This window comes from Onychostoma macrolepis, chromosome 06, assembly GCF_012432095.1.
Source record: "Onychostoma macrolepis isolate SWU-2019 chromosome 06, ASM1243209v1, whole genome shotgun sequence".
Lineage (NCBI taxonomy): Eukaryota > Metazoa > Chordata > Actinopteri > Cypriniformes > Cyprinidae > Onychostoma > Onychostoma macrolepis.
Window position 1 is genome coordinate 12,201,982 of NC_081160.1, and position 13,956 is coordinate 12,215,937.

The 13,956-nt window shown below is 36.6% G+C and overlaps 1 protein-coding gene across 7 annotated transcripts in view; it reads right to left on the minus strand.

The window, feature by feature from the left end:
* LOC131542099 (inactive rhomboid protein 2-like) overlaps positions 1-13,956 on the minus strand; it is a 100,966-nt gene that overhangs the window by 54,614 nt on the left and 32,396 nt on the right. For all 7 annotated transcript variants that reach the window (XM_058778426.1, XM_058778425.1, XM_058778427.1 and 4 more), the window contains 2 exons: positions 6,665-6,805; positions 633-766 (listed from right to left, as the gene is read on the minus strand). In XM_058778426.1, the coding sequence (XP_058634409.1) occupies positions 633-766; positions 6,665-6,784 (254 nt within the window). In that variant the 5' untranslated portion in view covers positions 6,785-6,805. The remainder of the gene's footprint in view (positions 1-632; positions 767-6,664; positions 6,806-13,956) is intronic.

Sequence of the window (13,956 nt, forward strand, 5' to 3'; positions counted from 1 at the left end):
TTTAGGTATTATGAATGGTTTTAAGTGCTTGATATAAACAAGTGAATGCAAATGAAACTTTTTGGAGTTGTAAAAGCACCTAAATTTGTTGGTTATTGTTTCTATTTATGTGTTTTCTTTGGTTGAGGCTATTATTACAAAAGGAAAAATTTAATTAAAATAAAGGAGAAGAAATTACTGGGGGGAAAAAAAATATTGTCTTTATAAAAGAAATGTTTATATGTATAATGTACTAAATGAATTATAGCGCCATCTAGTGTCTGACACATGCATGATGGTGCCTGAGCAGTGGATGAAATATCTGACCATCCCACCAAGTTTGACATTTTTAAAGTCTCTGAGGCACAGATTAAAATATATATTGGCAAAATAGGCTTAATGTTTGGACCAAATATCTATGTGGTTGTTTAAAAGGGTCTTATCCAAGTAAACCCGTAAGGTCAGGAGACATGTTTTATCATATAGGCTAATCAGTTTCAGTAATCTATTTCAGTTCACTAGTTCTGTGTGATCACTGTAAAATACAAGATGCTAAAGTTTCTTTTCAGTCCTACATTTCTAATTGAGATAAAAATAAACATCTATTCATCTGTTTTTTTATCCACTCGTTCACCTGTGATAGGTAAGTTTACCTGCGAATGCTCTGAGAGAGTGACGTTTGCCTCTTGAACGTTTTCCGTCTGTCCCTTGTAGATGGACTGCTGTCTGACAATCCTTCACTTGACTGCTGTAGACTCACACTCTTCTTAAAAGATGGCCGCAGCAACTATAAAAATCACAAACACTCATGCAATTAGGACCCACTAGACTGTGTAAGCTGTGTAGCTTCAAACAGCTTCAAACTAAGTTCTTGGATATCTCTTAAAGGGGTTATGAACTGAGAAACCAAAATTCCATTGATCTTTTGACATATGAGAGGTCATTGTACTACAAAAATATCCTGTAAGTTTCAGAAATCAAAATTTCCTGTTAGTTAAAACAGCTTATATATTGAAGCCAGTCTGTCAAAATGTCAGGTTGTGGAATATGCCACTCTACGATGTAATAGTGTGGCTAAATGCCACCTCCGCAGAAGAAGATTAACACCTGTTTACATTGCTGCCTGTTTAGCCCCGCCCACTGAATCGCTCATGTGGTGTAAATAACAAAAGAGGCAAACGCAGGTTTACGCAGAAACCAAATGATAAAGATAAGCTCTGAATACAAAAAGATGCTGTGCAGTGCCAAGCTGTGGAAAAACTGTCTTTGCATTGCCTTCCTTCTGATCCCAGCGTTCGGAAAGAGTGGATTAACTTTATTTAATGGATTAACTTTATTAATTTCACACGCTTCAGTGAGAACTTGGTCCATTGTTCACTTAATTTTACTGTGGATTTGTATACAACAAGGCACAACTCAACGCGGAATTTTCAGAAAGATTGAAACTAAAAGACAATGCTGTGCACTCGAGTGGAGGGTAAAACCAGTTCACATTATCACTAGATCCCACACACTCCACACAGAACACAAGTCTGTGCTGATGAGAGAAGAGGGAATGGGTTTAACACAACCCACTGGAATCCCCTGACTGCAAGTCATTTACACATGTTTATTCACTTGACAGCAAATAATTAATTATTCTTAAAAAAAATAAAAAAAATAGTTTTAGCATAATTGCATTTTTGTGCTTTTTAACAGACCAGCTTACAACTTTAACAAAACACACATAAATTATATACTGATCATTTACTAATGGTTTAATCATCATTTGTTCATGATTAACAAATGTTTATTGAGATAATAGTACAACGTTTCAATGATTTATAAGTGATTAATAATATATTAACTAGTAATTTAACTAGTAACTATTCACCATTTACTAAGGATTGGTTTGATTTCATGATGCTATTTTTTTAAGATAACTTATGACAGATTTGTAAATCGCTAGCATATTACTTAATCATTTGTGAACTATAGTCATGTTTTGTAAATGATTAGTTCATCATCATCATCTAATCACTTGCAAATGATTTATAACTTAATCTACAAAACATAGATAAAATATGAACATATCACTTATTAATCATTTATGAATGTCATGTTTTGTAAATGATTAATCATTAACTAATTACTTGTAAAAGACTTGTAAATGAATTAACAAAACATACACAAATTGTTAGCATATCACTTATGAATGTTTTGTAAATTATTAGTTCATCATTAACTAAATCACTTATAAATGACTTACAACTGAACGTTATTATAAAGTGTTACCAAATAGCCTATTACTTCTAAATTCTGATTTACTAAACTTCTAAATTTAAATGTTTTTTTAATGTAAAATCTTGATAACATTATAAGTGGAGAGAACAGTCTCATGGAAGTCTGTCGACTCTGACAAGGACGAGGTATTGCTATTGTTCAGAGACCATACTCTGAGGCACATACAGTATGTGCCCACAGTGTTGACATTTCGGACCCTTTGGGATGACAAGTACAGCAGCATACCTACGACGACCGAGTTCCTCTGCTTCCTGGGTCATGGCCGCTTCACAGGCATCAAGACCGGTCTTACAAGTGGACTTCCAGGTGACTCTGTCAGCCACCAGATCTTCGAGGGAAATTGCTGGGATGCCACATACCTTCAGTATAGCACAAGCCTTGCAGGAGCTCACCATACAACAGCTGCAGTGGCATCCAGTAAGAGGGCAATGATCTCGCGCAGTTGTCGCTGGTAGAGGATATATTCCAAAGAGGTGATGTTGGCTTTGCGCCGAAGTTTGTTATGGATGACATGATGACACCAGCAAATGCCAAGCATGTTTTGAAGGCAATGGGTATGACAGGCTTCTAGTGCTTTAATATGGTGACAATACAGGGTCCAGGTTTCGCAGCCATACAAAAGAGAAGACTTTAATTGGGTGTTGAATTTTATAAGAAAGATCATAACTTGAAGTGAGGATACTGCCCAGATACGTAAATTGTTCAACTTCATTGATTTCATAGCTGAGAATGAAGAATGGCTGACAAGACTTAGCCGACTCAGATGAAAGACTTGACAGAACCTCTGTTTTCTTTGTATTAACGATTAGTCTTGTGTGGTAATATGTAGCTGCAAGGATTTCGAGGTTTTGCTGCAAACCTGTTGCAATGTGTCAAAGTCTCTTTAAGACAAGTCACGTCACTCGGCGGCCATCTTTGAAACACCTCTCGGACATGCAAGTGCAGCTTCTATCTCTTTGAATGGGGAAACATCAAATTCTCCAAAACTGTTCACTAAGCTTAAGATTAAATTTCATATTTGAAATCACCAAAGAAATCTGTCAACAACTGTATCATAAATGTTGTTTCTTTTGCTTAAATAGCATTATAAAAAGCTTATTTTTCAGACTAGATCAGCCAGTGCGTATGCGCAGTCCACAGCGCACGTCTCAGTTTCTATAGCAACCGGGACTTCTAACGGCAGCTGCAGTGATGCGCTGACTTTACCGATTAGCGATTGGCTCTTTCATTCAGAAGGCAGGGCTTCTTGCGTTTGAGCAGCCATATTGAGCATTGCATTTTTCCCCATTCAAAACTATACGAGTGACACGGGTATTCTATAGTCTTTGAATGTGTTTGACCAAGGCAACATCATTCGCATACTGGAGTTCAAACACTGATGATGCTGTAACTTTTGACTTAGCTCTAAAATGACAAGGGGTAAAGAGGCTGCCGTTAAGGTGAAAGTTAAACTGGATACCATTACCCCTGGAGATGCCATTGCAAAACAGCAATGTCACGTCTGCCTGGGAAAAATTGAAGATGACGGGAGCCAGTGCACACCCTTGTTTGACACCAATAAAGTTTTCAAAGGCTCTGACTCAAGACTATCAGAAGTGACTCTGGCCAACATACCATCATGAAGCAGTGTTTCATATACATTGATTCATTTGTGGCGGCCCGCCACAATATCAAAACTGACCGCCACAAATAGATTTTCCAAAAGTCTTTTACTTTGTTGAATAAACATAAGCACCGAAAGTTTCCCGGTGCGGCTGTTTTTATATCACTGTATTTTTGAAGGAAACCGACTGTCTTCAGGAAATTTTTTATGTCATTTTCATTCCATCTTGCATGTAATGCCTGATAAAGCAGCGTTTGTGAGCGAAGCACTGCTTTGTGTACAGCCGTCACCGGGGAATCATCTATCTCTCCCACTCTAAAAGCGCCTCCTGCTGGCAGAGAATGAATTTACATATATTCATGGGGGTGCCGCCACCACAAATAGAGTGTAAGTGTTATGGAGTAATTGGGACTGGAGGCGTGCGGATCCGTCTGCAAGGCTTTTATTAAAAGATGTGGTCATACACAGGCAAGGGTCAAACACTGGCAGACAGGTATATAGCAGACATGGCAGAAGAGAATCCAATAATAAGGCATGGGCCAAACAACGGCGAACGTAATCCAGAGGGGCAAGGCAAAGGGGTAATCTGATTACACAGGCCAAGCAAAGGCAAACAGAGTCTGAGAGGCAAGACAAAAGGGTAATCCAAAACACAGGCAATGATCGAGACACGGGAAAGCAAAGCAAAATTGAGACTAGGCTAGACTAAGGTAAACTGGAACAGGCCCCAGTATTCAGTATTCTGCTTATAAAGAGTTCCTGATAGAAAACAGGTGTGGGTGTGTGATTAGTTCTGGGTGAAGTGTATTGTGGGAAATGGAGTCCAGGGTAACGTGACAGTCTGTGTAGTACGAAAGTCCATGTGGTGTGCGGTGACTTCTGGTGGTGAATAAACTGAGTGGCAGGAAACAGATACTGTAGATACTGTGGGAAACAATGTGAAGTTCATGCATAACTGACACATAACGAGGAGGGCAACCAAACTTTCCCAGTACATCCCATAGCAGCTCTTTCTTCAGTGTGTCAAAGGGCCTTGGTTAGATTTATAAATGCCAGGTACAGATCCTTATGCTGCTCTCTACATTTTTCTTGCAGCAGTCTCGCAACAAAAGATCATGTCTAGAGTACCACAGTTGTGCCTGAAGCCACATTGAGATTCTAGAAGAATAGCATCCACCACATTTGAAAGAAGGTGGCTAAGCATTACATGAGCAAGTACTTTACCAGCAGAGGAGACATCATGCATGTCTGAGCAACGTACAATCACATAATCCAATAAATGCCAATGCTTAGATCTAGGATGCATCCAGGTGGTTCTTTGTTGGTTTGTCAGCTGAATTAAGGTGTTGGTGATTGTTAGATCGAATTGAGCACAGGTGTATAATAGGCAAAGGCCACTGTCACTGGGGTTTCCAACTACCTGTCTTCCTATGACCCCACACCTTATATTGTACACACATCCAACACATGCACTGAAATCACCAAGCAGGACAATTTTGTCATGGGGAGGTATAGAGAGAAGTACTGCAGAGAGTGCTACATAAAAACTGCTCTTGCTTGCATCATCAGATGTAAGAGTGGGAGCAATGAGTGCTAATGATTTTCAAATAACAATATTTGATCAGTGGGATGTGCAGCATCATTAAACTTTCACTTACAGCTACTGGAAGTTGGTTTAACAGAGAGGTACGGATGGCAAGACCAATGCAGTGAATTCGTCGGGAATCGGCTGGGAGACCTTTCCAAAAGAAAGTTTAGCCTTCGCCAACTTTGGTGAGTGATCCTTCGTCCTGTAATTATTGATATGTTTGGCTGTTTTGAAGTTTCAACCACAAGAAAGGAATCCCCCAACGGGAACAGAGGCTGAAGGAGCCTGCTGTTCCTGTCCCAGGTTCCAACAACCATCTGACCGGAGCTGCCTGAATGCAGATCATGGATTAAAGACTTCCGGCTCCATCCTAAAGCAGTATAAAAGAGCAGTACAAAATAATAGCAGTACAGAGCAGTACAAAAAAAAAATAAATAAAAGGCAGTTCATGACCCCTTTAAAGACTTGTTATTAACTTAGTCGCAAAGTTTACAACTAGTTCTTTCTTAAAAGCTTTCTATGCTGCAAGTAACTTCAAAACGTTAACTCCTTGTGAACTGATAAAAGTCTGGAGCCCTGAATTGTAAAGTTGCTTTGCCACCAGTCAAACAGAACTGACAATTTTAATCAGCATTTGCCATTTAGCAATCAAGATGTACTAATAAACTGTGAATGAATGGCCTGTGGGCATCCCATACGGATATAAAAAGAAGAAAATCTGCCTTTCTTAACCGTTTAGTGTTCAGCAACTAACATTTTAATTTGACTGATATGAATAATCAAATATGAATTTGGTCTTATCTCTTATTTCATTAATAATATGTTGATAAACAAAAATACCCACCACAGAATATCTGTTTTGTTTATTCATCCATATCTATCAATTCAAACTGAGCATAAGTATTCAAACCTCTTTTTGTGTCCACATTTTTTAGTTAAATGCTTGTTTTTTCCCCCACATCAGTCTACACTCCATACCCACAATAACAAAGCAAACTAAATTCTAAAAAATAAAAACTGAAAAGTTAACTGAAACTGAAACCCTGTATGAAACATTTTTGCTCATATGCAATCTGTTTTTTTTCTTTCTTTCATAACAGTGTAAACTACACAAAACACATGTAAAATCTTCCACTAGCAGCATGACATTCTGTGAGAGACAAAGAGATTTTTGTTTAACACAAACCTTTATTTTGGACTCTTTTAGATACCTTTTTGTCAGCCTCTGATTTGGGAATTGCAATCATCAGACTTGGTGGCTTCTTGCTCTTCAGCCTACTTTTTGATTGACCACTGTTACTGTTTGAGGCATCTTCTTCCTCAGATGACATCCTGATTCCGTTTTTTCAGGTCTATTTAAAAAAAAAAAAAAAAAAAATATATATATATATAATTTTTGTAGTCTACATATATAGCATCACAAAAAGACATAAGACACATCTGTAGAACAGTTAGGAATTAACAATTCCACTTCAGTCTATATTTAATTTAGTTACGTCAAGAGTGTAGCTGTTTGAAAAAGGTACACTTACAAGATAACTCAACTTACCTGCATTTTTTTTTTTTTTTTTACTGCTGACTTTTAACCTTACATGTTCATAAAAGGCAATTATTTGCTTAAACATTTTTTTTAAAACTCAGAGTATGTTATTTGCCATTTCTTTTGCAGCTACTGTTATGAAAAATAACAAAAGTAAATTTTCAACTGATGACAACTTCAATCTAAGTACAGTATGAAAAGCAGTACGGTATTTGTGTAAATATAATGACATGCAAAAATAAAGAAAGTGACTGGCCATTTAGCTTTCAGTATTTCACTGTAAATTTACACCAAAACATACAGTGACGATAAGGACTCTTCCAAGACATCAAAATAATACGCCCCGCTAACAGTGTGAGAAAAGCTACCAGCTTAATGAAATGAGACACTGACTAGAGTGTAACTGAGAGGCAGGACCCCAAACAGGCCAAAACATGAGTCAAAGACAGTCTCCAGGAAAAGAAATAAAGCAGGTCACATTCAAAACATGGGTTAAATTAGCTAGTTCTAGGCAATATTAGAGCTGATTTACTTTTAGACAAGCAAAATAGTAGAGCCCTGCGAAGTGCTTTAGGATAAAGCCCTATCTGTAAATTTCAGAAAAAGTATGTCCTTGGTAAGTAAAATACACAAGACTAAGTGAAAAACATGTTTGTTTGTTTTTTGTTGTTGTTGTTGTAAGGAGTGCACTGGGGATAAGAGAGGAATTGTCTGTATTACAAAATGGTACCTGGGTTGATTTCAGATCTTGAGACAAGTTTATATAAGTTTTCATTCTATTTATTAGATACATATTACATGATCTACATGTCCCCATTGTTGCCTTTATTTGATGATGTTGCTTAGGGAACAGAGAGCAGTGACCCTGTGCATTGGAATGCACCTCATGTTCACTCCCTTCAGACTGGAATCTCACTTAAGATGATGGAATAACCTGACAAGTCCACTTCACAGTACACTTACGCTCAAATGGAACGCACATACGGTCTCAAGAAACAATGTAAAATAAAAAATTTGCTGTGTATGTCCCAAACAAATATCACGTGTAGTAACACTTAAAAAAAAAAAAAAAAAAAAAAAAAAGAAAAGCTGGTCGGTTGGATGACTTACATGTTTTCTACATTTACTACATGTTAAAATTAAGCTTTGACAAAAAATAAAAACAATAAAAAAATAAAACAACTGACGAAAAGTAGGTAATTTTTTTTTTAGACTTTTAGAATGCATAATATGCATATTTTCCTTGAACTGGTTAAAATTTATAATGCATAAAAGCTTGATTTTTACCTTAATTCATATACAGTATTTCCTCATCACTGCCTTTTGCCATATTTTCTTACAAAACAAAATCCATGCTACATGCTGTGTCTGCATGAGACTGCTGCTACTTTTGCTTGATGCTGTGCAGTATTTACTGTGAGTTTTTCAAATTGTAGTAACTGGGATAAAGGATCTAATACAACAAATCTGATTCATTGCCTCTGTCATCTTGTCTGCTCTCTGTGTCTGAGGCACTCTGATGGCTGAGACAGTCTATTGCCACCACCTACTGGTGTAACAATGTAACTGTACTGACTTATCTACTTGTCACCTTATGGGTTGCAATTATATTCAGTTTGACATTGTCATGTACAGTACCGTTTTTAGGCATAAGCAAGCTAGTGGGTCACCTAGGGCACCACCAGCAGGAGGGGGCCCCAATGAGCACACATAGTGGCACTACATTTTAGCAGGGTTGTGATAAAGAGTGGCACAGCCACCCTGAAATATGATTGCTGCCCCCATTGGATACCCCAACATCATTGGGCTAGAGTACTGTCATTCTGACAATGCCTGTATGCCATTGGATCAGAGCGCTGTCAATTGCTGCCTCTGATTGTTGCATGCAGAGTTTGCATTTGAAGTGCTCAACAACGCCATTAGATCAATGGGTTCTGTTAGTGCTTTGGCAAGGCAAGGCTTTTTTTTTTTGCCATGCAATAAAGCTAAGTTCAAAGGCCAATTTAAAATATTGGTTCAGTAAAATGTGCCCAAAATCAGTATTTTGTTTAGCATTTGTGGCAGTCGAGAAATCATGTTGTGAAATTGGTCCAAAAGGTGTGCGTTTTTGCGCCAATACATTGTTGAAGGATTAGTGTGTCATGCAATATTCCCATATAAAACTTTTAACAGTCAATTAAAAAATATTTGTGTAGTAAAATTTGCTAATTCACAAGACCAATACATCCTTTATTAAACCACTTTGTTGAATTTAACGCATCCTCACGGAAGTGTTGAAATGCTGAATCAATTAATTTGCTTCCAACAGCACTTAATGGGAGCAGCGTCATATATATAGGGAGCAGAGCAACACGTTATTTAAAGGGGAAGTTCACTCGTCAATGAGTAACAAAGCAACAAGTAGCTGCATTCTGATTACTTTTAAGCCAGTGATCAGACTTTTATATGTAGTTTGGGGTAACAAAGGGTTTTATAGGTTTGACTGAAATAATAATGCAATAACTGACACAACAACAACAAAACAATTGAACAAAAAAACAGATAAAGAGAAAAAGTAGCCATTATAATATGAAGAGTTTATTTGCAAAAACAGATAACAGTTTTATTGTGTTAGCTGTTTTTTTTTTAGTTATTTTTTAACCTAGTCAAAAAAAAGTTTAAAGTTAAAAAAGTTTAAAGTTAAAAACGGAGTTATCTGTTTTTTGCAAATGAACTCTTCATATATAAACATGTATCCAAATCCAAATGTAATAAAATTAATTTATGTGTGATGACAATTTTTTATCAACTAGGGATTGTTACATACAGTTACATACATACAGTTGTACAGGCATCCAGAGGCTATAATGGTATTACAGATAATAAATTGTGCAAAATCTTTCAGATTTGTGGAATTTGCAATGTGCTGCATCTCCACAAATTAGTGTTGTTACTATGACAACCAATTTGAATATACAATGTTATTTGAAAGTTAAAACAGGTCTTGAGGAATGCTCTTTAATAAGCCAAAGTATCCTATTATGCATGGACGACATTAGGGTGGGGGGCAACATCAGTCGTCAGTCATGGAATCTCTTTTGTCAGCCCAGGCCCGGTTGTAAGGGGGTACTAGACGATGCTAAATACCCTCAAACGAATGCAAAAGCAATTAAAAGATCTGGAAAACTATCCAATGTGTTTTTGCGGCGTTGAGCAATGTATCAATCAAAGACATATCTGTTGATTTCTTCAATGCAATGGCCAATCAGAAACGTTGTAGTTTTTCAGAATTCACTCACAGCTGAAAGAGTTTTGGACGCTCGTGAATCATCTCATGATGACTAAGTGCAGACGCGATGTAAATTCATTGTAGATTCATTGTGTAGTTTAGAGAGCTTGATTATAACAGAGATCGTGATAAACTTTGATGAGTGATGTTTTAGTGAATGGGAGTGCGCTGGCTGCTTGAGCCCCTGCCCTTTTTCAAAATTATTCAAAAGTGCCCCTCTCAGACAAATATCAATGATATTGTGGTCAATAATGCAAAATGCATTTGAATTCTAATTAACATGACAATGTGTACAAAACGGTAACTAATCGCTCAAAAGTCGGAAAATTCCTGTTTATTTTTACATATCTGTCAATCTGAGGCGTTGCTATGGGTTGCGTGTGCTTTGCCAAAGACTGACTGATTTTCCAGTCTTTTCAGAAACCATAGGCTCTCAAGCCATAGCCTATAGCCCATGGATCTTTCAGTGAGTGGGTCGACGGAAGGAAACCAAACAATATTTTAAACTTTTTTTCCATCAATAATTAAAGCTAGTGTCGATTTAATTAAAAATCCATATATTATATATTTTAGAATATTACATAATTAATCAATGACCTTTTGTCATGTATAATACACCAACAAATCATGATCTGGCTCAAGTTCAAATTTCACTGAACAATAATGTGAAGTGGAGTGGTCATTTTCCGTTCTTATTCATAAATCGGTAGAAAATGACATGGGAAAGACAAGCTTATTTGTGGAGTGATCTGGATCTGTGGTTTGTCTCATTTTATAAATCAAATTAGCCTACATCGCTGAGAAAATAGATGCTGAATGACTACAAAAGGTTCGGTCGGACTACAATTAGGTTCAGACTACAATTAGCCCGGTTCTGTCAACACTGCATTGGCTCCCTATCAAGCATCGGATAGATTTTAAAATCTTGTTAATTACTTATAAAGCTCTAAATGGCTTAGCTCCTCAGTACTTGAGCGAGATCTTATCACATTATAGTCCTCCACGTCCGCTGCGTTCTCAAAATTCTGGCCGTTTGATAATACCTAGAATATCAAAATCGACTGCGGGCAGCAGATCCTTTTCCTATTTAGCACCCAAACTCTTGAACAATCTACCTAACACTGTTCGGAAGGCAGACACACTCTGTCAGTTTAAATCTAGATTAAAGACACATCTCTTTATCCTGGCGTGCACATAACACACTAATACGCTTCTATTATTCAAATCCGTTAAAGGATTGTTAGGCTGCATTAATTAGATCAACTGGAACCGGTGTTGTGCCCAATTCTGACCCCTGCCAGATTATTACCCCCCTAGTATTGGTAGGTTTAGGGTTAGGTGTGGAGGAGGGGTTAGGATTAGGGGTGGGGTTAGGATTAGGCAATCGTATAGCGATTTCAACAAGAGGGGTAATAATTTGGCAGGGGGTCGAAAATGGCCACAACACCGGGAACACTCCCCATAACACACGATGTGCTCATTACATCGTAAGAAGAATGGCATCTATGCTAATATTTGTCTGTTTCTTTCTTATTCTTTTTCTCAGTCCGTATCCGATCAGATGGTGGATCAGCACCAAGAGATGATGTATGCAGCCCTGATCGTCAGTGGAGAGCCCCTGAGACATACATTTAAATTATAATAAACAAACAAATATATATTATAAAAATACACCGAGAAACAATAAATGCATTAAACTATACATTGCAATTATAGCAAATGAATAAATCATATAAATAAAAAACTTCAAATAATGAATAAAACACAAATATAACAAATACATTAAATTATAAATTAAAATTCTCCATCGGGACAAGACCACGGGAATCAGATAAGCCCTTTACACAATCTGACATGGCTGCGGTTGGAATTGAACTGCGGGTTTCATCTGGCCAGAGGAGAACTGGCCCCCCGACTGAGCCTGGTTTCTCCCAAGGTTTTTTTCTCCATTCTGTCACAGAGGGAGTTTTGCCGCTGTCACCTCTGGCTTGCTCAGTTGGGGACACTTAATTTCTAGCAATTATCGTCGATTTGGTTGCACAGATACTATTTAAACTACACTGAGCTAGACAATGTCATCTCTGAATTCAATAATGAAATGCCTTTAACTGAAAATTGAGTGTTTAATCTTATCATTATACATTACTGACACTCTATCCTCCAATTTGATACTGTTAAGTGCTTTGACACAATCTGTATTGTTAAAGCGCTATATAAATAAAGATGACTTGACTAGAAAAGCACTGCACAAAACAAAAGTCGCAATAATGGTAATCAGTAGGCTATTCAATTCACTTATATTTATGTATGATATCCTACACCGTTTACTATTTCATGAAACTCTCATAGTTAATGAAGCCCAAGTGCCACCTACAGGCCTATTATGTGAAGTGTAGGACTTTAAAAAAGGACTTTATTATATTACCATTTTTGATAATTATGCAGCATTATGAAAGTGTCTTATGCTCATCAAGCCTGCATTTATTTGATCAAAAATACAGAAAAACTGTAATATTGTGAAATATTACAATTTAAAATAATATTTTTCTATTTTATTATACTTTAAAATATCATTTATTTCTGTGATTCAAAGCTGAATTTTCAGCATCATTACTCCAGTCTTCAATGCATGGTCCTTCAGAAATCATTCTAATGTGCTGATTTATTATCAATGTTGGAAAGAGTTGTGCTGCTTAATGTTTTGCTTTTTATTTTCATTTTATTTATTTATTTTGGAACCTGTGATACTTTTTTGGGGTTCGTTGATAAATTAAAAGTTAAAAAGAACAGCATTTATTCAAAATAGAGATGTTTTTTAACAGTATCGATCTTTACCATCACTGTTTCTATCAATTTAACAAATCCTTGCTGAATAAAAACTAATTTCTTTCAAAAAAATAAAATAAAAATACTTCTGAATGGTAGTGTATATTGTTACAAAAGTAATATTTTAAATAAATGCTGTTCTTATTTAACTTTTTATTCATCAAAGAATCCTGAAAAAAGTATGACAGGTTTCAAACATTGCTAATAAATCAGCATTGCATAAAATGTATTTTAAAGTATATTAAAATTTTGATCAAATAAATGCAGGCTTGATGACCATAAGTGACTTATTGCAAAAATATAAAATATTAATGTATCCAAACTTTTGACCTACAATTTTTTCTTTCTTTTTTTTTCACATTGCCCCTTTTTTTTTTTTTACATTTGAGCCCCTGCCCCTGAGGAACTCTCTGCACGTCCCTGTTCAGGTGCCACGGAAAACGTGCTATTTTACGGAATAAAAATAAAAGAGTAACCAAATATAAGGTAAGGTAGTAAATAAGTGAAGAGTAGCACTGTCTGTTTGCTTATGTGCATCAATCCGAGTGTAAACAGTGAGAGATGTTCAGGCAGGTGAAAAGCATTTGGTTAATGGTGAATACTGACCTATCGTGCGTCATGTTGCCGAGCCCTGCCTTGATGTAATGATTGACATCTAGGGGGCGTGTTCGGCTCGGCTCGCCACAATGACTTAAACTATATTCATCGCGGGGTATTTAATGAAAATGCAATTGAAACGTCATATATGTAAGTGTCAATGCATTTAAGAAAAATAAAACATTTAAATCACCATTTTGCTACCCTTTTGCTGCACCTTTGGCTCAGAATGCATTTTGAAACTGTCACTGCATTTTGCTACAATTATCACA